Source organism: Lampris incognitus, chromosome 11 (assembly GCF_029633865.1).
Source record: "Lampris incognitus isolate fLamInc1 chromosome 11, fLamInc1.hap2, whole genome shotgun sequence".
Taxonomy (NCBI): Eukaryota; Metazoa; Chordata; class Actinopteri; order Lampriformes; family Lampridae; genus Lampris; species Lampris incognitus.
Genome location: NC_079221.1, coordinates 33,983,775 through 34,009,089, shown reverse-complemented (window position 1 = coordinate 34,009,089; position 25,315 = coordinate 33,983,775). Strand labels below are relative to the sequence as shown.

Below are 25,315 nucleotides of genomic sequence, written 5' to 3'. Positions count from 1 at the left end.
AAGGGCACCAGCACCAGGATCAACAGGTCTTGGGCTGTTTAGTGGCTGTGTAGTTTCCATCATCCATGGCTCACCGTCTGTTTGAAGGCAAGGAGCACGCTGCCTCCTATTGGAAGTACAGAATCGCTCCATCGGATCACCTAATACAACAAGTGCTTCACTTCCTGGAAAAACAGGTAGGCGCACAGGGCATTTTGGGAGTGCAGAAAGAGTGGTGGCATCCACCTTGTTGACCTCAAATCAGCAATTCATCCTCTGTGGTGACATAAAAGACTTAATAACCTAATGAAACTAAAGTTGTTTCTTGATGTAACTGTAGGGGTCCTGATGCTAGCGATTGTCTATTTTTCGGTGACACTAACCCATACTTACTGTAAAACCCAACCCCTCTAATAGCAGCAAATCATAAACAGGAAACCAATCATAACAGCATGAAGGATATTGTTAGACTTACAGTGAAATTTTTGTTCTAGATAATGTGATCATAACTGATTCCTTGATATATGATACGATATAATATACAATATACGATATGTTACAATGATATGATATATTGATGAGATAAGCCTTCATGTAAAATCTTAAACTTTTAAACATGTACCAGTGTTCTCTGTATCTTTTCTTTCCAGGAAGGGCAGCCTTTTGAACTGGCTGTGGATGTGGGCTGTGGCTCTGGGCAGGGCACAGTACTGCTGGCCAATCACTTTGCTTCTGTGGTGGGGATAGATGTGAGCCCTGCCCAATTAGAGGTGGCCTTGGGGCATGCCACCGCCCCAAACGTCACATATAGGTCAGTGCACTTAAATGAAGGGCCAGTTGTATTTCACATAATAACAGGCAGTAGACATTCTTCACCCTTATCCCTCATATTTGTTTTCTGACCCCAAGATCAAGTTAACCTACTTAAAAACCAGAGAAATGCACGAGCATCCAGGGACCGACAGCACGATTTTCTGTTGCTCCTGAAAACTAGGACACTGATAATAGAATGCAAAAAGACCATCCACCCGCATGCCAATGTCTTCTCTTTTGTACAGACTTTAGGACTCTGAGCCAAGGGAGGCACAATGAACCCCTTGTCTGGTGAAACCTGAACAGACAGTGGCCCCCCTCACAACTAAATAACTGAAAATGCACTCAGTTGTAATGATAATGTGTCTGTAAGAAGTCGGGGTGCTGTGAAGCATCTAGTGTGTTGGTGTAGTGTTCTGTGTCACCGCCGTTTATTTTAAAGTGACTGAGTGTTAGAAAAGCACTATATTAGTTTGATTTATTATTATTATTATAACCTTCTTATGAGTTGTGTTTATGTCTTTTTGTTTTAAGCGGACACTCCACCGAGTCAAATTCCTCGTGTGCAAACTCATACAGCTAACATTAAACATTTTGAATGACTGACATAAATCAAATTTACCGTTCACAAATACTGCTGAAAATCAAAACCTCTCATATCAACAACCAAATACCTCTCACATTCGTTACTGAAAACCTCTCACACATACTACTTGAAATCAAACCTCTCACATACACCACTGAAATCCCCTCACACAAGTGTGTAGTGGTGTTCTACTCTTCTGAAGTCTACTCCGACTCCTGACTCGCACCACTGGAGTCATTCATTCATCCATTATCCAAAGAGATTATCCTTACTCTGGGTGGTGGGGATGCTGGATCTTATCCCATCAGTCACTGCAGTCAATTGAATTTTAATTAATAGTCCTGGAGCCACACGGGAATTAACACACCTAAATGCAGTTCACTGACTCTTTGAGTTGCTATAATTCAAAGTAATATGATACAAATTAAATTCACAGATTATCTAAATTTTACTGACAATGCAAATTTATTGGCTGAAAACAGCTGTATTCCTGAATATTAAAACTAATAATAATAATAATTATTATAATAATAATACATTTTATTTGTATAGCATCTTTCATACATAAAATGCAGCTCAAAGTGTTTTATATTAAAAACAAGGGAAACAATAAAACTCAACAATACAGATAAAATAAGTTAAAAGTAATAAAACACAGACCTAGGCAAAAAACATAAAACAAGGCAAGAAATAAAACCACAGCACAATATAAAAAAAGAGTAAAAGAAATAAAATGGAATTAATTAAAAGCAAGAGCATAAAAATGGGTCTTGAGCTGATTCTTAAAACTATCTATGGCCGTTGCTTCTCTTATTTGTTGGTGGAGTCTATTCCAAGCCGTCGGTGCATAAAAACAAAATGCTGCTTCGCCACACTTTTTGTAGTTCATTCGCGGGACGCTGAGCAGGCCAGCACCAGAGGAGCTAATAGAGCGGCTCGCAACATCATCAGATAAGCAGTCCCATAGGTATGATGGTGCGAAACCATGTAGAGCTTTAAATACAAGGAAAATAATTTTAAAATCAATCCTCAATGCTACAGGAAGCCAGTGTAAAGATGCTAAAACTGGGGTCATGTGATCAATACAATACTCTCATCCTGGTGTTTGTTACGACCCTTGCTGCCGCGTTCTGTACCAGTTGCAGTCTATTGATACTTTTTTCTTTTTGGGTAACCAGTAAGAAGTGCATTGCAATAGTCTAGACGCGAAGAGATAAAAGCATGCGTCACCTTTTTGGCGTCTTCCAAGGAGAGGCAGGGTCTAATTCTAGCAATATTTTTAGGTGAAAAAGGGCACCCTTTGTAACATTGTTGATATGTGATTTAAAATCCAATTCAGAGTCAATGATGACGCCCAGGTTTTTTTTACTACTCTCTTATTCTGTGCAGCCAGACTTCCCATTCGACTTGATATCATTTCTCTCTGTGCATTAGTGCCTATAAAGAGAATTTCTGTCTTGTTTTCATTCAGTTTGAGAAAGTTTTCACTCATCCATTGTTTAATACTAGACAGACAATTCATCAAGGGATTGAGAGCATTGGGGTCATCTGGCGCTACAGATACATATAACTGAGTATCATCAGCATAAAATGGAAATTCACCCCATGATCACAGATAATTTTCCCAAGCGGTAGCATGTACAAGCAGAACAATAAAGGACCAAGAATGGAACCCTGCGGAATACCTGCAGAGAGCAGCCACTTTTCATTTTGCAGGACGATGTAGTATATGTCACACACATTAATAATGGTTATATTTTGGGAAATTACAGCAACCAGCTCTTTTTGATTATTTCATATAGCAATGATTTCTCGGACTACAAGTTGCACTGGAGAATAATTGGCACTTGGCAAAAAACAAGTTGTTATGAGGGAGGGGGGGTATATAAGTTGCTTCGATGTTGTTGTAACATGTGCTTTTATTTTGGAGCTTAATTTTGAAAAGACCGGCTGTGTTTCTCGTATATGTGTGTGTGTTACGCCGTCCAACTTGTCGGATGTTCACAGTGCACCCTGCTACATGTTACTGTCGAGTTTGTCAGTCCTAGATAAAGTTCATTCAAAGGACAAGAAGTTGTCGTGGGGTCCTTTTCTCTAAGCTGGAGTTACCACAGGTGTATATGTTTATATTTATATGGTGGTACCATAGAAATGAATGACAGTAGAGCAGACATTCCAATTCAAATCAACGTAGCAGGATGGTCAGAGCAGCAGCCATTTTCATTTGAACCACTGCATTTGCAAAGCCCGGTGACCGCTGTAGCAGGCTAACTTCACTGTAAAGTGACTGCAAGTAGCGGACTTTTTTTTTTAAAGTCGCGGACTCACTGAATTGAGGTTTTGCAGTAATGACGAAACAAGCCGTATCACCAGAGCAGCATGTCTTTGGACAGTGGGAGGAACCTGGAGCACCCGGAGGAAACCCACACAGGTGTAGCAGGAATGAAAATACCTGCATTTAAATGTATTAAGTTCGTCAAATATTATGTTATTGTTCCCAAGGGAGTAATGTTCTAATGACCTTTAATTATATAAATGTTTTATTGTATTTCTGGCGCCATCTTGTGGTGTTAGTTGACACTGGTTGTAATCACTGTAAATGTCATCCTCGTTCCTTTTCTCGTGATCGGTGACGAGAGGTGGGCTGGAGCAAGATATTAACGATACTGTGCCAACGGATTGTTCTTTTTGTCGCCAGATAATAATAATAAACGGGACATTTGTCGCCTGAACCCGACGTATCTGCGTGGATGTGGTTTTTGCTTTGGTAGTCGTGACCATAATATTGTAGCGAATTCGCTACAATATAGATGATACACAGGCACAGGGAGAATATGCAAACTCCACACAGAGGATGACCTGGGATGACCCCAAAGATTGGACAACCCAGGAGTTCGAACCCAAGACCTTTTTGCTGTGAGGCGACCGCACAGTGTGTAGATCGGGGCAGTGCTCGGGCCCCAGGGGCCCACATTGAGCACCCACTGAGCACCCCCCCTTCTTTTTTGTGTTCTTCTAAGGTTCATATTGGCTAACTGCAACACAGACTTGGTGCTAGCAAGGATGCTAATGAAGATAGGTGTCATACTTCAAGGTAAAGTCAACTCCATTATGCAAATTATAACATGATCGAAATTAACATTGACGAATATTCGCCTCCCGTTCAAAATTCGCGTCTTTGCTTCGCGTCGGATCCAACTTTGGTGACCTTTGGCCGGCAAATCCGCAGCCACAGCCAATAGCAACGAAGTGTGTGTGGTTGACCCCCCCCTCACATCCTGCACTTCCCACATTCAGCACTGTTTCGTGTTCTCATGAATGACGCAGGGTTAGTATTCTTAACCTGGTTTATTAACCAACACGACGAGGATGCAATAAGACGACATACGGGTAGCTGGCATCCAGCACTATCGCTTCGCGGGCCCTCACCCGGTAACCTGTATAACTGAGTGTTCCTCAGTACGGTGTCTGCAGTGGCTCAATAAACATCATCAATAACACAGTCACTGATCTACATCCTCCTTTCTTAGCTCATGCTCATACCATAACAAAACCATGTTGTCAATTATCAATACTTGCTGAATAACATATATTGAACAAACCTTCAAATAACATACATTAAATAACTGTTCAATAATCACAGAGTGAGAATTATCAAATGCAAAGAAAACAATTTGCCCTTAATGAATAATATGAAAGTAGTTGTCTTAGCAAAGCATATAGTTATACTTTAACACAAAATGAGGTCTTTTATATGTGAAGATACCTGAAACGAAACCCAAAGACCTCAATGTCAGCTCTTAGCAAATCAGAGAATTAACTTAAATGACATAACCTTCAAAATTTTGAGCTGACAAATTGACTCAATCTTTATACTTAGGATTTGGCTTGCTGACACGACCATAGCATGTTGTGTACAGACTTCCAGTTGTCTTAGCAGGTAGCACAGCTGTAGGTGTTTTCATATGTGACTGTTCAGTGTCCATTGTGTTGTGTGACACTTTTGTTGGAGTGTGCTGGTTGTTAAGTTCATGTCCACTGTCCTGACATTCACTGTCGTCTGGGTAGTGCTGTGCTGGAGCAGCCTCGACAACCGGCAGAATGTGGCGCCTATTTCTCCTGTACAGCTTCCCTTCCGAGTGAATGAGATAGGATCTGGGCTCCTTGCAGATCTCCTTTACCATGCCTGTTCGATTGTAGCCTTGAGGGGTCTGCATTCTGATAACTTGTCCTTCCATCAATGGTTGAAGAGGTCGGCTCGTTCTGTCATAGTACACCTTCTGTGTCAGTCTTTTGTTGAGGAGCTGAGCCTTTACCTCCAGTGGCTTGTACACCTCTGGTTCAAGCAGCTTTCTTGAGACTGGCAAAGTGGTGCGTGTTTGCCTTGACATCAGTCTTTGTGCAGGGGATCCACGTTTTGTGTCACGTGGTACATTTCTGAGATTTAACAGATTTAGAAAGACATCACTTCCATCTCTATGAGACTTTTCCATGAGCTGTTTTGCACTGCGAACAGCCCTCTCAGCTAAACCATTAGATTGAGGATACTCTGGGCTGCTCGTGACTTGAGTGAAGTCCCAACGTGTAGCAAAGTCCTTAAAGCGCTGGCTTGTGAACTGTCTACCATTGTCAGTTATGAGTGTGTGTGGTGCCCCATGAACTGAAAAATGTCTTTTGAGTTTGGTGATGACTGTTGCCGATGTAGCATCACGGAGCAGATCAATCTCATACCAGCCTGAATATGAGTCTACTAAAACTAGGTACAGCTGATTACGCCACTCAAAGATGTCTGTTGCTACAGTGGACCAGGGAAGATCTGGCACTGGGTGTAGCTGGAGTGGTTCTTTCTGCTGATGTGGTTTTGTGCTGTTACACACTGAGCATGACCGTATTTCTTTGTCGATGTCATCTGTCATTGTAAGCCAGAAAACAATCCCCCTTGCTCTCTGTTTAGTTGCTTCTGCACCAGGATGTCCTCTGTGTACAACGCTAGTGTAGTCTTTTTGTAAAGACTTTGGAATGACAGCCTTTTGACCTTTCATGATAACACCATTTTCAATAGTCAGTTCAACTCTGAAAGGATAATAGGAACGAATAGCATGAGGAAGGCTGGATGGTCTGCTAGGCCATCCATGTCTGATGATGGAGCTGAGAGTCTGCAGAGTTGTGTCAGTTGCTGTGTGTTCTTTCAACTCCAACAGCCAGGAAGAAGAGATGTAGTTGACCATCATCACATCAAAGCTGTCCTCCTCTTCAGCTTCCTGAGCAGTTGAGCTTCTGGGAGCTCGAGACAGTGTGTCTGCCACATACATAAGTTTGCCGCTTTTATATATCAGTGTGAGGTCATACTTTTGCAGTCTGAGCATCATCCTTGGCAGTCTTGCTGGAGCTGCATGTGTAGGCTTATTTAGTATGGTGACTAGGGGTTGATGGTCTGTTTCTATGGTCACTGATTTGCCATAGATATAGTCATTGAATTTTGAGCATGCAAAAACTACTGCTAGCAGCTCCTTCTCAATCTGTGCGTATCTAGTTTCAGTGCCGGTTAATGTGCGTGAAGCATAGGCTACAGGTTTTCCTCCCTGCAGACATGCAGCACCAAGTCCATACTGTGAAGCATCGCATGTGAGCGTCACTGGTTTACTGACATCGTAGTATGACAGAACTGGTGGACTAGACACGTGTGTTTTTCGCTGTTCAAAAGCATTTTGCTGCTGCTCATGCCATGTCCATGCTGTGTCCTTGTGTGTTAGTTGTCGTAGTGGAGCTGTAAGCTCACTAAAGTTGGGAATGAACTTTCCAAGGTAGTTAACCATCCCGAGAAATCTTTGTAAAGCTGGAACATCTGTTGGTGTTGGCATCTCACTGGTTGCTTTTCTTTTGGAGGGGTCTGCCTTGAGGCCTTCACTGGAGAAAACATGACCAACATAGCTGACCTGGTTCAGCCGGAACCTGCACTTGAGAGGATTGAGTCTCAAGTTCACCTCTCTGGCATGGTTAAGCACTTTTCTCAAGTTAGCCTCATGTTCTTCCACAGTCTTACCACCAATGAGTATGTCATCCACTATAATTGCACAGGGATATCCAGCAAAAATCTGTTCCATGGAGCGCTGGAAGACCTCACTGGCTGAGTTGAGTCCGAAGGGCATTCGCAGAAATCAGCCCTCTGATTGCGTGTGTTGAACTTGTGTCTTTCCATTGTAATGTTGGACCGTGGGTTTCATATCTCACGAAACTTTCTTTTCAGGCATTCGGGATCCTCCTTGGATTCAGCGGGAACGAGGACTTGTCCTCCCTCACCGGGTGCTCTCACTTCTGCTGCATACACAAAAGACCATTCGCGTTCAATGGCCTCTGGTCCTGCTAAGTTGAGGAGAATGTATGGACGGGTGCGGGCTGGTTTGTCAGAGTGTGCCGCCGCGACGAAAATGTCATATTCCTGTTCGAAGATCCGCCAGTTTTCACTGATGTTGCCATCAAAGACGAGAGGGTTGGGCCGCCGAAATCCGTCCGCCATGTTCGCTGATTAGCTCCGTAGGCTAGGTGGCTCCGTTGTCCTCGCTAGAAAAAATAAAAAGTATCGGCCGAAAAAATGTGCGTGAAAGTTCCAAAATCTTCCGCTTCTGACACCATGTTTCGTGTTCTCATGAATGACGCAGGGTTAGTACTCATAACCTGGTTCATTAACCAACACGACGAGGATGCAATAAGACGACATACGGGTAGCTGGCATCCAGCACTATCGCTTCGCGGGCCCTCACCCGGTAACCTGTATAACTGAGTGTTCCTCAGTACGGTGTCTGCAGTGGCTCAATAAACATCATCGCTAACACAGTCACTGATCTACAAGCACGACAAGATACGACTTTCTCTTCGGCAGGTGATGGTCATTCGCCTGCATTCGCGCATGTCTGACCATAATTTGAAGTTGGGCAGTTTAACACGGGAGTCTGTGAAGCCAGGCTTCTTTTTGCAGCCAGTAAAGTTGCCTCCTGCTGGCCGTTAGAAAATGCAGATTTAAGGCACTTCTTCATGGCTTCACTTTTCAGACCCGGAAGCTACGTCCACTCTTTTGTACAATCTATGATTTCAGTAGCGTATGTAAGTGGTTTAATTTTCAGTGTTAAACATGAGAGGTTTTCAGTAGAGTATGTGAGAGGTAAGCTTGATTTATGTCCCATATGGCCCCTCATACACCCAACACTATGCCACATTGTTTGTTTGTTTGTTTTGTTTTGTTTACACCGCAACATAGCCAGGGCATATGCATTCCTAAAAATAGAAGGCCATAAATTATTTCAAAATGTTTTCCTACTTCTCATGTGTAGCTAGTAGTGTAGCAGTTGAATGACAGATATGTAGGTTATGTCAACAGGGGAGCATGTTATTGATTATTTCAAAGGGAAGTATTAGTATTTCAAAAATCATTTAAATGCTTCCCTTTACCAGGCTCTTGCTTTGTCTTTTCCAGAATAAACACTCTTTATCCTCTATGGGAGCTGTTCACATGATATGCGTTTGAAAACCGTGATGTCCAGTTTCCTGTCCCATTTCGTCTTTGTTTACTTAATGCATAACCACTGATCAAGAGCATAATTGTATGTTTACAGACAGTGTGTAGCTGAGGAGCTGCCATTCAGTGACAGTTCTGTTGATCTGGTGACGGCCATGTCAGCCTTCCACTGGTTCGAGCGGCCTCGCTTCCTCCAGGAGGCCCACAGGGTGCTAAAGCCGCATGGCTGTCTGGCTTTGCTCAACTACACCATAGACATGAAGCTAAACTACTCAGGCTGCTGCTCACAGGAACTCAACCAAGTCTGTCAAGAGGTATGGCATTCACCCTTCAAAATATCTCACTATATGCTATGGTTTTGTGGACATACATCGCCTTTACTGATAATCAGGTAGAACCATCGTCAAACTAATTTTAGACATACAAATTCAAATCTTTGATAATCTGTCAACAATAACATTTTACAGATGTATCTTTATATCATTTTAAAAAATGTGTTATGTCCACCAAGTGCCCCAGTAAAAAAAAAACTTGACAAGTCAGATTCTTGGTATGTAAAAACTTTCTTGGTTGGTAAAGCCGAATCAGATTCTACTTATCTAATACAGTCAGTGTGGTAGATACTTGATGTTACTATGCAAACGAACCAAGCATGTTGTAACTGTTAACATAATATAAGCCTGTTACAGGCTTGGCTCGTTTGCATAGTAGCACAAGCTGACTGTTACAGCATGTTCACTATTTCATTTAATTATGTAATGCCTTCTTAAGATGTACTATTAGTCACTGATGGGTCTAAAAGATTTGTTTCTTTCATCTGATTTAATTGTTCTAGAAATTAAATAAAATGATTGTAGAGTCAAGCTGTTGTGGTTACACCGCCCCGAGCTGCCTCCCTGGCACGTTCAAGCCACTCCCCCAGCTCGGACGTGCCGGAAACATCCGAGCGCTCGGCTCGCGCTCTGTGGAGACGAGCGCTGCACTGCACCAGGTGTTTGCCATCATCCATCAGGCACACCTGCGGCAATCAGGCAGCCCTCTACAGGAAGTCTCCCAGAACACCACTCCGTGCTTCGACGTACTGAACCCTGCGGTAAAGCTCTGACAAGCCCTCCAGCGTTCCTTGCATTCTGTTTATTTCCCAGTGTCTTATCTTCGTGTCTCTGTTTCCTCCCAAGACTCTCCCTCCGCGACTTCCACGGCTCCCCGCGTCTCCCTCGTCCCCAGCGACCTTCACGTTTTTCCCCAGACCTCTCCTGCGATCTCCCTCCCTTGTCCCTCTACCTGCACCCCTCCTTTCGGACTCGATTTCCCGGATCTCGGACCCGGACTTCCTCGGACAACCCCTTTTGGATCACGGACTGGACTTTCTTGCCAGGTGCACGCACATTATTTCAACACCTCCTGGTCATTTACATACCGCACCACACATAGGCTAAGAACACTCACACATAGTTATACACGCAAACCACGGGACACCACACATAGTTTATTCACACATCCCACTAACAGAACGTTTTTCGCACCATACATTCCCCTCCCACAATAAAACCACCTTTTTGGATTTTGAAGTCATCCTGTGTCTGTCTGCCTTGGGTTTCGCCACACGGGTCGGGTTCTGGTTCGCGAGCATAACAGAACGTCGGAGCCATTATGGACCCAGGCAACCCCAAGGAGCAGACGGTCCCTGTGACGCCCCGTCCCCCTAGAGGCAGTAGTAAGAAGTCACAGCTGCCAACTTGCCTCTCTCCACTCAGGGCTTACTACTGCCTTCACACAGGTCACCGGAGAGATCAGCGATCTTCAGTCCGGCTCCCAGGCCGCCACGAGCGCGTTAGACACCCTCTCCGCGCAGATCGCTGCACTCACAACAGCGGTCTCCAGGATGAGCGACCACCCTGCTCTGGCCCCGGTCCCTGCCCCCAGCTCGGCCTCCGGTTTCCCCTTTCCTGGTCCCGACGTTTCCCTGCCCCAAGGCCTTCAGTGGGGAGTTCGAGCTGTGCAGGGGTTTCCATGGTCAGTGTGAGCTTCTGTTCAAACACCAGCCAGCCAGGTATAGGACAGGAGAGACTAAGGTAGCCCTTGTTATGTCCCTCCTCACCGGCAAAGCCCTCAGCTGGGCCATAGCGGCGGTTGGCCATACCGAGCGGCTCGCCTCGGACTATGGTGCCTTCCGCTGCGAGTTCAATCTGGTGTTCGACCACCCAGCTGACGGGCAGGACGCTGCCAGCCGCCTCCATTCCATCCAGCAGGGAGCCAGGTCGGTGGCAGATTATTCCTTGGAGGTGAGGATACTCGCGGCAGACAGTGGGTGGGATGACACTGCGTTCAAGAGCGCGTACAGGAGGGGGCTGAGCGAGCCCATCAAAGATCTCATCGTTCGGGACCGCCCTGCCTCCTTCAACGAGCTCGTCACCCTCGCCCTCCTGATGGACGAACGGCTGCGGGAGCGGCACCAGGAACGCGCCCCGCGCACTGGCCCCTCCCATAGACCAACCCCCGTCCGTTCTACCGGTGCCTTCCCTGGGTCAGCGTCCCGTGGGCTTTCTCCACCCTCACACTCCCCCTCGCAACCCTGGGTGGCTTCTGGATCCAGGCCGGAGGAGGAGCCCATGCAGTTGGGTCGGTCGCGGCTCCCGCTGGAGGTTAGGGAGCAGAGGATGCGTGACTGCCTCTACTGCGGGAGGTCGGGCCACTACATCAAAGCCTGCCTGACTAACCCAAAACACCCAGCTCACTAGCGAGGGGTGTCCTAGTGAACCTGACGACCCTTCCTCAGCCCCAGCCCAAGAAGGAGCACAACCAGCTTTTCCCTACTCACTCTCTATTGGTGCACTCCTGGATTCGGGGGCGGACGAGTGTTTGATGGACATCTCGCTGGCCCGGCAGGCCGGCGTTCCACTCGTCCCCCTAGACACACCCCTCACAGCCCAAGCCCTAGATGGTCGTTCACTTGGTAAGATCACACACAGCACTGCTTCCCTCACTCTTTCGGGTAATCACGTGGAAACTATGCGTTTTTTGGTTTTGCGCGCCCCTGGTGTTAGGAAGACCGTGATTGCAACGGCACGATCCCCACATCTCTTGGTCTACTGGGCGGATTTTGGGTTGGCGCGTTGCGTGTCACGCCAACTGCCTTCGCTCCGCCCACTCCCCGTCCAGCGGCCTCAGACCCGTGCCTCCTCCCACGGATCTCACTGGTGTTCCTCCCATTTATCACGATTTAGCCCTTGTATTTAGTAAGGACAGTGCACTTTCCCTCCTCCCTCACCGTCCCTATGATTGCACCATAGATCTCTTTCCCGGGGCCGCCCTTCCCACCGGTCGGTTGTATAACCTCTCCGTCCCGGAGAAGGAGGCTATGCGCAATTATATCACAGAATCCCTGGCCTCAGGAATCGTAAGGCTCTCGTCTTCCCCGGTGGCAGCGGGCTTCTTTTTTGTGGCAAAGGAGGGCAGCCTGAGGCCTTGCATAGATTATCGAATGTTAAATGACATCACGGTGAAAAATAAATATCCACTCCCCCTTATGAGTTCCACGTTCGAGCCACTCACTCACGCCACAGTGTTCACCAAGCTAGACCTGCGCAGCGCGTACCACCTGGTACGCATCCGGGAAGGGGATGAATGGAAGACGGCCTTCAACACCTACCTAGGGCATTTCAAGTACCTCGTTATGCCCTTCGGCCTCACCAATGCCCCGGCCGTCTTCCAGGCGTTGGTCAACGACGTGCTCCGGGATATGCTGAACACGTTCGCGGTGGTGTACCTGGATGACATCCTCGTGTTCTCCAGGACTGAGGAGGAACACCACCAGCATGTCCGCCTGGTCCTCCAACGGCTGCTGGAGAACAGGCTCTTCGTGAAGGCCGAGAAGTGTGTTCCACTCCGCCTCCGAGGAGTTTCTTGGCCACATCGTGGAGAAGGGGCTCGTCCGCACCGACCCCAGGAAGACCCGAGCGCTGGAGGAGTGGGCACGGCCCACCAACGGGACGCAACTCCAGCGCTTCCTGGGGTTTGCAAACTTCTACCGGCGCTTCATCAGGGGGTTCAGCCGTGTGGCCGCCCCCCTCACTGCACTCACCTCCGCCCCTTCTCCTGGACCTCGGAGGCAGAGGCCGCCTTCTCGGCCCTGAAGAGGCTGTTCACAACGGCTCCGGTGCTCGCCCACCCGGACCCGTCCAGGCAGTTCATCGTGGAGGTGGACGCATCGGACACGGGCATCGGAGCCGTCCTTTCCCAGCGGTCAGAGGAGGACCAGAAGATCCACCCGTGCGCCTTCTTCTCCCGGCATTTCAGTCCTGCGGAGAAGAACTATGACATCGGCAACAGGGAGTTGCTGGCTGTCCACGCCGCCCCAGAGGAGTGGAGACTGGCTGGAGGGAGCAGGGCAGCCGTTCATTGTATGGTCCGATCACAAGAACCTGACCTACGTGCGGACGGCTAAGAGGCTCAACCCCAGGCAGGCGCGCTGGGCTCTCTTCTTCAGCCGGTTCGACTTCACCCTCACCTATATACCGCCCGGGCACCAAGAACGTCAGGGCAGACGCCCTCTCCTGTCTGTTTCCCGAGGGGTCCCCTGACGCCCCAGACACATCCTTCCCCCGGCCCGGGTGGTGGGTGTCGTCACCTGGGCCATCGAATCGGTGGTGAGAAGGGCCCAGGCAATGGACCCCGGAAACGGCTATTTGTGCTTCCCTCTGTCCGGCCCCAGGTGCTGGAGTGGGGTCACTCCAGCCGTTTTGCCTGCCACCCCGGTGTCCACCGAACGGCGACCTTCATCCGCAGGGGTTTCTGGTGGCCCACCATGGAGGCAGACACCAGAGAGTTCGTGGCTGCCTGCACCACCTGCGCTCGCAGCAAGGCTCTCCAGCAGGTCTCCTGCGCCCCCTTCCTGTCCCCGGCCGACCTTGGTCCCACATTGCCTTGGACTTTGTAACTGGTGTCCCAAGGCAATGACACCATTCTGACCATTGTCTACCAGTTTTCCAAGGCCGTCCACTTTGTTGCCCTCACCAAACTTCCCTCTGTAGCCGAGACGGCGGACCTTCTCGTCTCCCACGTCGTTCGACCCCATGGGATTCCCCTGGACATTGTCTCTGACCGTGGTCCCCAGTTCACTTCTAAGGTGTGGCAGGCCTTCTGTAAGGGGATTGGGGCCACGGTCAGCCTCTCCTCTGGGTATCACCCCCAGACCAATGGGCAGGCAGAGCGGGCCAGTCAAGCACTGGAGGCGGCTTTGCGTTGCATTACCACCAGCAACCCCGCCTCCTGGAGCAAGTACCTGCCCTGAGTACTCGCTCAACTCCATGGAGAGTTCGGCTACCGGTTTGTCCCCCTTCGAGTGTTCCTTTGGCTATCAACCCCCTCTGTTCCCCCATCAGGAGTTGGAGGTGGCGGTCCCGTCCACGAGGGCCCATCTCCGCCGATGTCGGCGCGTTTGGAAGACCGCCCGGGCCGCTATGTTGCGAGCTACAGAGCGGGCCCGGCGCAGCACCAACCGGCCCCAGCTTATCGACCTGGCCAGAAGGTATGGCTCCTGGCCCGGGACCTGCCCCTCCCTACCCTCAACCGGAAGCTGGCTCCCCGCTACGTCGGTCCATACACCATCGACCGCATCGTCAACCCTTCGGCGGTGCGTCTCCGTCTCCCTACCTCACTCAAGATCCACCCCGACTTGCATGTCTCGCGCCTCAAACCGGTAGCCTCCAGCCCCCTGTCTCCCCCTGTCCAAGCTCCTCCACCCCCCAGGGTCCTCGACGGTGGTGACGTGGTCTGGGATGTCGACCGGCTGCTCGCCGTACGCCGCCGGGGACGTGGGTACCAATACCTGGTGGACTGGGTTGGCTATGGGCCCGAGGACCGCAGCTGGGTTCCCCGGTCCTACCTGGCCGACCCCGCACTGCTGGAGGAGTTCCATCGGGCCCAACGCTATCGGACGGTCGCCCGGTGTCTCCCGTAGGAGGGGGGGGGGGTTCTGTTGTGGTTACACCGCCCCGAGCTGCCTCCCCGGCACGTTCAAGCCACTCCCCCAGCTCGGACGTGCCGGAAACATCCGAGCGCTCGGCTCGCGCTCTGAGGAGACTAGCGCTGCACTGCACCAGGTGTTTGCCATCATCCATCAGGCACACCTGCGGCAATCAGGCAGCCTTCTACAAGAAGTCTCCCAGAACACCACTCCGTGCTTCGACGTACTGAACCCTGCGGTAAAGCTCTGACAAGCCCTCCAGCGTTCCTTGCATTCTGTTTATTCCCCAGTGTCTTATCTTCGTGTCTCTGTTTCCTCCCAAGACCCTCCCTCGTCCCCAGCGACCTTCACGTTTTTCCCCAGACCTCTCCTGCGACCCCCCCCCCCTTGTCCCTCTACCTGGACCCCTCCTTTCGGACTCGACTTCTCGGACCCGGACTTCCTCGGACAACCCCTCTTGGATCACGGACTGGACTTTCTTGCCAGGTGCACGCACATTATTTCAACACCTCCTGGTCATTTACATACCGCACCACACATAGGCTAAGAACACTCACACATAGTTATACACGCAAACCACGGGACACCACACATAGTTTATTCACACATCCCACTAACAGAACGTTTTTCGCACCATACATTCCCCTCCCACAATAAAACCACCTTTTTGGATTTTGAAGTCATCCTGTGTCTGTCTGCCTTGGGTTTCGCCACACGGGTCGGGTTCTGGTTCGCGAGCATAACACAAACATCCTCTTTATATTCGACTTTGTTTGTCTAAAGCTTTCCCTTATTACCCTATAACGTGTGTCGTAATTATATTCTGCATTCTCTCTACAACTTGTATAATAAGTGTCTCGTTAAGTGGTTATTGCAGCTCTTTCACTGCTTATCTACTCTGTTCACTCTTTGCACCAAGTGAACAGATTTCCTGAGGTTTCTCTCGTTTCTTTTACCTGGTAAGGTTTTTCTGTGGATTTTTTTTTCTTCATTTGAACTGAAAGTCGGTGTTGTATGTTACAAAAGATGTCATATGATTGCAAAGCCCTCTGGGATTAAATTGGGATTTGGGGCTGAAAACTAAAGTTTCACTTGATTTGACTTGAAGGAAAAGATGATTTTGGGTCATAGACAGGCAGTGTGCTATTTGAGGAAGTACTTTAAATATGTCAGTTTGTACTTTGAGGTGTCAGTCTCAATTATGATGGGTTAACATATGTTAAGCCATATTTTACATTGAAGACGTACATATATACAACACCAGTTGTCAATCACTAGTTGTGGCGGGCTGTTTTAACATTAATTCCCTGAACTACATTAGTCATTGAAACCAAAGCAATAGTCACTATTCTACTAATTTTTAGTTACAGCTGTAATTTTATTGGTTCCTAAAATCGATACTAATGCCGCCCAATGCCTGCTGGGATAGGCTCCAACATCCCGCGACCCCAATTGGGATAAGTGGCTTGGATAATGGAATGGAATTTCACTTTAATGGGCACTGCTCATCAGTCACTTTTCTGTTTTAGTAATGATTTAATAAGTACTGTTACTTATGTTGTAATTAGTCTCTAATTTAATTTGTACTTCTAACTTTTCTGATTAGTAAAATATTGACCAATGTTTTATTTGAAACCCATGTGAATGTACAGTTTAGGTGTTTCAAATCACTCGCTACTCACTATTTTGATTGTCACTCGTTCTTTACGGATGATCCGCTGTGGCGACCCCTAACGGGAGCAGCCGAAAGTAGTAGCAGACTCGTTCTTTACACAGTTATGTAACAGTGTAACGGTCACAGATTTGTAGACTCGCTAGCCCTTGACTAACAGCATTAGTTACTCGTGGCTATTTATTTTTTGGAGTTGTTATTCTGACTTTCACCTGGTAAGATTTTTTTTCTTTTACTAGTAGGCAGCACTATTTTGAACTAGTCTAGTATATTCCACATCAAAACAACATTTTTCAACATCACCGTTGCTTTTGAAGTGGAATAAAATACAACTTAGAAATGAGTGCAAGGCATCATTTCGACACCCGTGCTGATTACGTGTATCCTTTTGTATGGTTTTTCTTCAGTTTTATGCCGCCTTGAGACCTTACCGCAGTCCCCACCTTGGCCATAGCTCAGTTGAGCTCTATCGACAAGCCTTGGAGTCCATCCCCTACCCTGACAAGGAGTGGTGAGTGAGGAAATGCTCTATTTTCTAACACGCTTTGTCCCAGAGACAGTCACATTACAAGTAGTCAGTGTTTTTAGTAGGCTATCTTATAAAGAATGACACACACACGAGTTGCTCAGTGCAGCCAAGTATATTCAAAGTGATGTAACATGTTCCGGAGCGCGGGTCATGTGTATCTAAGGTAAACTAGTGGATAGCCGATGGCATCGATCTATCTAGACCCGTAACATCCTCCTTTTCCAAGTATAAACACATACACATGAAGTTAGTGCAAAATAAAATTACTTTCATATACGAACAACCAATAACAGTGCAACAGCAGTAAATCTCTTCCTATCCCATACCAGTGTAATAACCGCAGTAGCGTATGATAACATTTCTCCTCTTTTCCCCCTCTCTCCCACATAGCAACCATCAACATTATTCAGATTACATAGTGAGTTTCAGTGGAGGTTTAGACAGCCGTCCAACCCTTGTGTAAGTGTGTCCATCCGAACGCGGAGCGCCAACAGGAGTAGATGGCGCCTTGGGCATGGACCTGATGGGGCTCGGCTCGAACACAGCCTGAGGGGTCTCAATGACAGTTTCTGTAGCTGGATCCCCGTCCGGTGTGTGTGCCGCAGCGGGTTCAACAGGATCGTGCGCGGCTCGTGCAGCTGGCTCAGCCACTCTGAGATCGATCCTGTTACGACGGTACAGGGAGCCATCAATGTCCACAAGATAAGACCTCGGCGCAACCCTGCGGAGACAAGTTCCGACTCTCCAGCGGCCAGTGTTATCACCTGGCAGGGGCTTCATCCGTACGACTTCCCCAATTTCAAGTGCCGGCAATTCACGGGCAGATCTGTCATAGAAGGATTTGGCGAGTTGCTTCCTGTGGCGCAGCTTTTCAGTGACGCCCACGACAACAGCTGGTTCCAGGAGCTTGCTTGCCGCCGGGATGGACGTCTTCAACCGGCGGGACATGAGGCGTTGTGCTGGGCTGCTGCCCATGTTTTCCGTAGGTGTATTCCTCCAGTGAAGCACGGCTTTCCAGGGGTCTTCACCATCATGCGCGGCCTTACGCAGAAGATTTTTTACAATCTTCACGGCCGACTCGGCCTTGCCATTCGCTTTCGGGTGTCTGGGAGAGGAGGTCACGTGCTCAAATTCCCACTCAGAAGCGAACCGTGTGAACTGAGCTGTGAACTGAGGGCCGTTGTCTGTAATAACCTTCTCTGGCTGACCATGTCGGGCGAACTGTGCCTTACATCGCTTGATGACTGTCTCTGCAGACATGTCGGGTAGAAGCTCAATCTCCCAAAAATCGGAATAGTGGTCGACTATTAGGAGATAGTCTTTCTGTCTGAAGCTGAATAGGTCCATGCTCAAGACCTGCCATGGCCTGGTTGGTACTTCGTGAGAGAGCATGGTCTCCTTTTGCTGATTGTGGGCGTACACATTGCAGGTCGAGCAGCTGCTTACAAAGTCCTTTATCTCTGACTGCATGTTGGGCCAGTACAATGTCTCTTGAGCGTGTCGGTAGCATGCATCACCCCCTATGTGACTTGAATGTATGCGCGTCAACATTTCTGGGCGGAGTGACTTTGGGATGATGACTTTTTGCCCCCGGAACAGAACTCCGTTCTGCACACTGATTTCATCCCTGAAGGGCCAGTACTCCCTAGCGATGAGGGGCGCTTCCTCCTTTACATCTGGCCAGCCCACGAGTACAGTGTTCTTCAGTGCCTGTAAGCATTCATCTCTGTCGGTGTGTCGTCTGATCTGTTCCAGCCGCTGGTTAGTCACATTCAGGTACTCTGCCTGGTTCACGTGCTGTATGTCTTCCTGCTCTTGTTGCAGAGAGCAGATAGCGTGTCGCTGATATGCAGTCCCTCTGCCGGAGCATCCAGCCGTAGCTCTGCTGAGCGTGTCGCTTATGAACATCTCTGGGCCTGGTTTGTAGATTACCCTCAGGTCGTAGTTCTGCAGAGTCATGAGCATGCTCTGGAGTCTCTTGGGCGCATTGAGAAGTGGCTTGCTGAAAATAGAGATCAGAGGCTTATGGTCCGTCTCTGCTGTGATTGGGTCGCGGCCATATAGGTAATGGTGAAACCTCTGGCAGGCGAAGACGATACTGAGACACTCCTTCTCAATTTGTGCATAGTTTTTTTCGGTGGGGGTAAGAGCCCTCGAGGCAAATGCGATGGGCTGACCTTCCTGCATGAGACAACAACCGAGACCGCTCTGGCTGGCGTCGCTCTGGATTGCGATTGGCTTAGTTACATCATAGTAGCGCAGGACGGGCATGGCTGTCGCCAGCGCCTTAAGCTCATGAACCGCCGCCTCGTGCTTAGGCAGCCAGTGCCAGGGTGTGTCCTTGTCCAACAGGCGTCGCAACGGCTCGCAGACAGTAGATAGATGAGGCATGAACTTGGCTAAATAGTTAGCGAAGCCAATGAGACGCTGCACGCCCTTGGCATCTGTTGGGTTCGGCATGTCAATAATGGCTCTCACCTTCTCTGGATCGGGCTTCAGTCCAGCAGATGAGAGAATGTGGCCATGAAACTGCACCTCAGCCACCTTGAACTGCAACTTCTTCAGGCCGAGGCGAAGCTTGACCTCGCGGCAGCGTTCCATCAACGCCGCAAGCTTGACGTCGTGGTCGTCCCCAGCCTCCTTGTCTGTGTCCCCGCAGCCGACGACCAGGATATCGTCTGCAATGGGCTCAACGCCCTTCAGACCGGCGAGGAGCTCGTGCTGCTTGCGCTGATATACCTCGGGCGCCACCGATACTCCAAATGGTAGCTTGAGCCACCGCTTCCTCCCCCAGGCGGTCCAGAACGTGGTCATGAGGCTACTCTCATAGTCCAGTTTGCATTGCAGGAATGCATCCCGAGCGTCCACTAACGTGAAGACTCTGGCCTTGGGCAATTTATACAAAATGTCCTCCAAGGTAGGCATGATGTAGTGAGAGCGCTTTAGGGCTTTGTTCAATGGTTTAGGGTCAATGCATATTCTCAGCTTCTCCGATTGTTTAACAATCACCATGTTGCTGATCCAATCTGTAGGATCTGTGACAGGCGCAAGGTGGCCGTCAGCCTCGTACTTGTCCAGCTGGGCTTTGACTGCTGCTTTCATTGCGATTGGGACATTGCGAGGGGCACTCTGTACTGCAGCAACACTAGGATCAAGGTCAAAATGGACCTCCCCAGGCACGGATTCCACAGGGGAGTTGAACACGTCACTGTATCTGTTGATAAGCTGTTCTTTAGTTAGGGCTCCTGGTTGTGTGTGTTCCATTTTGAGCACATCCTCTGGAATTGTGAAATGCATGAGCCCTAAGCGTTCACAGGTGGAGCCTGACAGAAGAGGATGTTGGCTGGTCCTCACTATTTCGAATGAGAGCTTGTGTGTTTGGCCTCTCACAGTACAGTCAGTCTCAAAGGTGCCCATAGAGCTCAGTGTTTCCCCTGAATACAGCTTCAGTCTGGTGTCACTCGGGCGGAGAGGTGTGTTTGGGGCCAGCCTTTTCTTGTCTTGAAAGCCCATTACATTGCAGGTGGCTCCAGAGTCCAGCTGACATTGTTGTGGCTTGTCGTGGAGTTTCAGAGTCACAAACCACTTCTTTCCTTTGGTGTGTACTGCGCCGATTGACTCAAACATGTACAGATCATCTGCATCATTACTATGCTCTGGGGGTTCTTCTGTGTATTCCACACAGTTTACCTTGCCCTCAGCATGCCCCTTTTTGCTCTTTAAGCACACTTTAGAAAAGTGATTAAGTGTCCCACATGACCTACATTGTTTCCCGAAGGCCGGGCAATGCTCTCTGCCCCTTGAATGCGAGCTGCCACAATATTTGCAATTGCCTGCATCTCCTGCTGTTCTGGGTGGATTGCTCTGTTTCCATTGGTTTTGTCTGGGTTGCCTAGCAACGGCATGCACTGCCTCCGGCTGCGGTGTTGTTGCAAACTCCATTGCTCTCATACGGATGTCAGTTTGCTCTGCTGCGCGACACATGTCAATAGCTGTGACCATGTTCAAATCCTTCTCTCTCAACAGCCTGCGCCTAACGGCCTCGCTTGCAACTCCCAGGACTATCTTATCACGGATCATTTCATCTTTCAACTGTCCATACTCACAGGTTGCTGCCCTCTCTCTCAGTCTCGTCACAAAGGTATCAAGCGATTCTCCTTCCTCCTGCTTGCAACTCCCGAAAATGTACCTCTCGTATATTGTGTTTTTTGCTGGCTTGAAGTATTTCCCCAACTCTCTCAGTATGGCGTCAGGATCCCCTTGATCATCTTCTGAGAGGTTCAGATTGTGGCGGTAAATATGCCTGCATTCACTTCCCATCACACTTCTTAGAGTAGCCGCTTGTATTTTCTTGTCCTTGCCAAGTATGCCCGTGACGAGGACGTAGTCTTCATATTCGGCCCGAAAAATGTCCCAATTGACACTCCAATCACCTGTGAAGCTCATCGGGGACGGTGGTGGAATATTCACGTTAGCTGCCATTGTATGTGATGCTATCGGCGCCGGTAATGCTAGCGTTAGCTCCTCTGTGACAACGTCTTCAGCAGAAGTACTTTGCTCTGAATCGGAATCCTCCGACATGTGACCTACTCAGGCCTACAAACTTAAACATGCGAGCTAGTAAAATAAGAAATAAGTTCTCCGACTTCTGGCACCATGTTTCAGTAGGCTATCTTATAAAGAATGACACACACACGAGTTGCTCAGTGCAGCCAAGTATATTCAAAGTGATGTAACATGTTACGGAGCGCGGGTCATGTGTATCTAAGGTAAACTAGTGGATAGCCGATGGCATCGATCTATCTAGACCCGTAACAGTCAGCTCCTCTCATCAGGCATTTCATAGTCCCTTCAGGGAGTTATTTCGCTAAGGGGTCCTGACAAAGTAAAAAGATCTTATATCTCTGGCCTGTCACTTCAAATCTTTTATCCTTGAAAATGTTTTCAAAAGGTTTAACTTTTTAATTAATTATTTCAAATTAAATGAACACAGAGGTTTTTTTCAAATCAAATGCCTTAGCGTCAATAATACCAATGAAATATCCTCATCCTAGAGCAGCGGTACTCAAACCACGGCTCGCGAGCCTCATGCGGCTCGTTGATGACTATGTTGCAGTTCTTTAAGTAGTCTCCAATTTTAATTTTTCTAAAATATATTTAAACAGGTATTTTAAAAGATTTTGCCCAAAACATTTTCTACTAGCGATGATCCATTGAAATTTAATTTCCCATTAGTTACAACCACTGACCGATGAAAATCTGTCACCCCCCCCTTCTGACCAAACTACCAGTTGATCTCCAGTCGCGCTGCACCTGTGTGCGCTCAGTGTCAGTGGAAAGCTAACATGAAACTAAAATGGCAAAAATAGATTATAAAAACACAAGTACGAAGAAGAACAGGCTAGAAGACATTCAAAGATGAGTTGCATTTGTCCGCTTTGTGAAAACACCCGACGTCGAGTAACTTGGCCTACCAAACTAAGTGGAAGAAGAAAAAAAAAGGCAAAACTGAACTGCCCCTTCGGATCAGCAGCTCCAGATAGCACAGAGGCTGATTACAAAAGTACTGTGTTGCAGGAGTGTCACAAATCGCGCTGAATGGACTAAGTCCAATGTTTATCTGCTGCCAACCTTTTATCAACTAATATACCTCTTTACAGTAAAACTGAAGTGCTCTCACTCTGTATGAGTCTTTATCTCTCCCAAGTCAAGTCAATTTTATTTGTATAGCCCATTATCACAAATAACAAATGTACCCCAGGGGACTTTATGGCAACACAACGTCCTGTCCTTAGACCCTCACATCAGATAAGGAACAACTCCCTGAAAAAAACTCTTTCACAGGGAGAAAAAATAGGAAGAAACCCCAGGGAGCATAACAGAGGAGGGCTCTCTCCCGAGATGGACAGAGGTGCAATGGATGGTGTGTGTACAGGAAAGAAGACAGTTTACAGAATACAACATTGAAAGACAATAACAGAATTATAATTATAAGATATACTAGAAGAACCCCGCTACAATGTAGCGGTTTGGTTATCCACCCGTCTAAATCTCCCTCCTCTTCATCCTGCCAGCTAACCGCCTTCCCCCTGCCCCTAACCCCCCCCCCGACTCCAACTCCCTCCCCCCAAATGCTCAGAATCATCTGAAATGCCGAGAAAAGTGGTTTTTAGCCATTTTTAGAAGATGCATGTTTTGCATAATTATTATAATTATATTTTAATTTTCTGCTATTTTCCGGTCCTCTCTGGAACAATACCTACCACCTCCAAAAAAAATTAGGATCATAAGTGCATTTTTGCAAAAATGCATATATTTTGCATAATGCCAAAACATTTGTAAGTCCCAGAAATTTTTTTTTATATAGGTGGAAAAAATCAAAGATGCCCAGAATCACCTGAAATGCTGAGAAAAGTGGTTTTTAGCCATTTTTACAAAAATGCATATTTATGCATAATTATGCATAATTTTAATCTTCTGGGATTTTTCCCTTACTCTCTGAGACAATACCTACCACCTCCAAAAAGAATTAGGATCATAAGTGCTTTAGTTTTCGGTCCCGCTATCTACACTAACTAACACACACACACACATTACGAAAATATATGAGTAGATAAAGAATACGATGAGGAGGGCACCAAGCAGCATCCAGATACCACCGCAACAGCCCAGGACCTGAACCACATGACCACCATCACCATGTAGACCTGACAGGGGGACAGACTACACATGCATACAGGGGAGACTCACATCACACCATTCACATACATGGGAGAAGAGACAAGAAAAGACATTAGACACACTTCAGTGAGAGAGAAGGATACAACATTGAAACAGGATAACAAAATTATATGGATTTATAAGCTATATAAAGAATGTGATGAGGATGACGACAAACAGCATCCAGGTGGCGACCACCGTCACCGTGGAGACCTGAGAGGAGGACAGACTACACGTGCACATAGGGGAGACTCACATCACGCCATTCACATATACAGGGGAAGAGAAAGGAGAAAACATCGTTCAGAGAGAGAGAAAAGACATGTGAGAGAAGAGAACAGTTTACAATACTCAATAGTCAATAATCTACTCTATTAGTCTTGTTGGCATAACAGTGGTTGGTAAATTCATTGAGACAAAAACTGACCCGTCATGCAGTACAGGTCATGAAGTATTCCATTTAAGGGCAACTAATTGTAGGTTAAGGCAAAAAGTTAAGTTTGGATTTAAAGGACTTAACCAACTGTGATTGTTTGACGGCAGCAGGCAGGTTGTTCCACAAGAACAGGGCACGATAGGAAAAGGCCCTGCCACCTGCTGACTTCTTTTTAACTTTGGGTACACACAGGAGCCCTGTATTTTGAGAGCAGAACTCGAGATGGGATATAAAGTTTAAGGCCATGGGTATAATACTAGCATGATAAAAAGAAAAAGACAAAAAAAGAAATTAAAACCTGTTGTTTTGAAACGGGTACTTGAAGATGAATGTCTGTGGAAATAGAGAGAAGAATTGTTCTTTTCTAGAGATTCTCTTTGATTTGAAAATATGTACATGTTTTATGTAAGTGTGTGTGTGTGTGTGTGTGTGTGTGTGTGTGTGTGTTTCTCCAGGCAGGAGTGCGTGTGGGTGAACAGGTCCATGCCTTTGTCCAGCTACATTGGGATGGTGGAATCTTTCTCCAGCTTTCAGGCCCTCCTGAGAGAAAACCCACAGCAGGCCAGCCAGCTGTCCAGGGACATCACTCAGAAGTAATCCACACTTAACACCCCACTCACACACAGCCAAATCAATCATCATATCAATGCCTTCCCAGACTTGATGAGTGACAAATGTTGTATCCATCTCATGTCTACCTACCAGGTTTTTGTCAGTGATGAAGGTCACCTCTCCAGAGGCGGAGGTCGTGGTGGGTGTGAGGTATTTCTACTTGCTTGCATCCAAACCAGCTGGGGAGTGATTCTTGTCAGCACCCCAAAAAAGTGTTAAAATGCATTTGGAGAAAACACATCTTGTGCTATATTTTGTCGTCAGATATTTTTTTTAACCTGATCATGGTGTGTTGTCGGTAAATGCATGCATTTGTTAATATTGTTTCAAAAGGTTATTATTAAGTGCTTTTCCATACATCTTTACTCACTGAAGATAAACAATGACTTAACTTTTTAACGTGAAAGTTTTCTTTTCTGACTGAGACCTCAGATAAGATAGCTATATGTCATGGGTACTTGGCATGTAAGCTGATTCACCTTTGTGA

At 47.6% G+C, this 25,315-nt stretch overlaps 1 protein-coding gene across 1 annotated transcript; it reads left to right on the top strand.

Annotated features, from left to right (window-relative positions):
• The first annotated feature begins 65 nt into the window (after nt 1-65).
• Nucleotides 66-25,018, top strand: LOC130121228 (putative methyltransferase DDB_G0268948). The gene is made up of 6 exons (XM_056290107.1): nt 66-176; nt 630-790; nt 8,989-9,205; nt 16,939-17,042; nt 24,672-24,809; nt 24,922-25,018. Exons 1-6 carry the CDS (start codon nt 66-68, stop codon nt 25,016-25,018), a joined length of 828 nt encoding a protein of 275 aa, XP_056146082.1.
• Nucleotides 25,019-25,315: the final 297 nt, after the last annotated feature.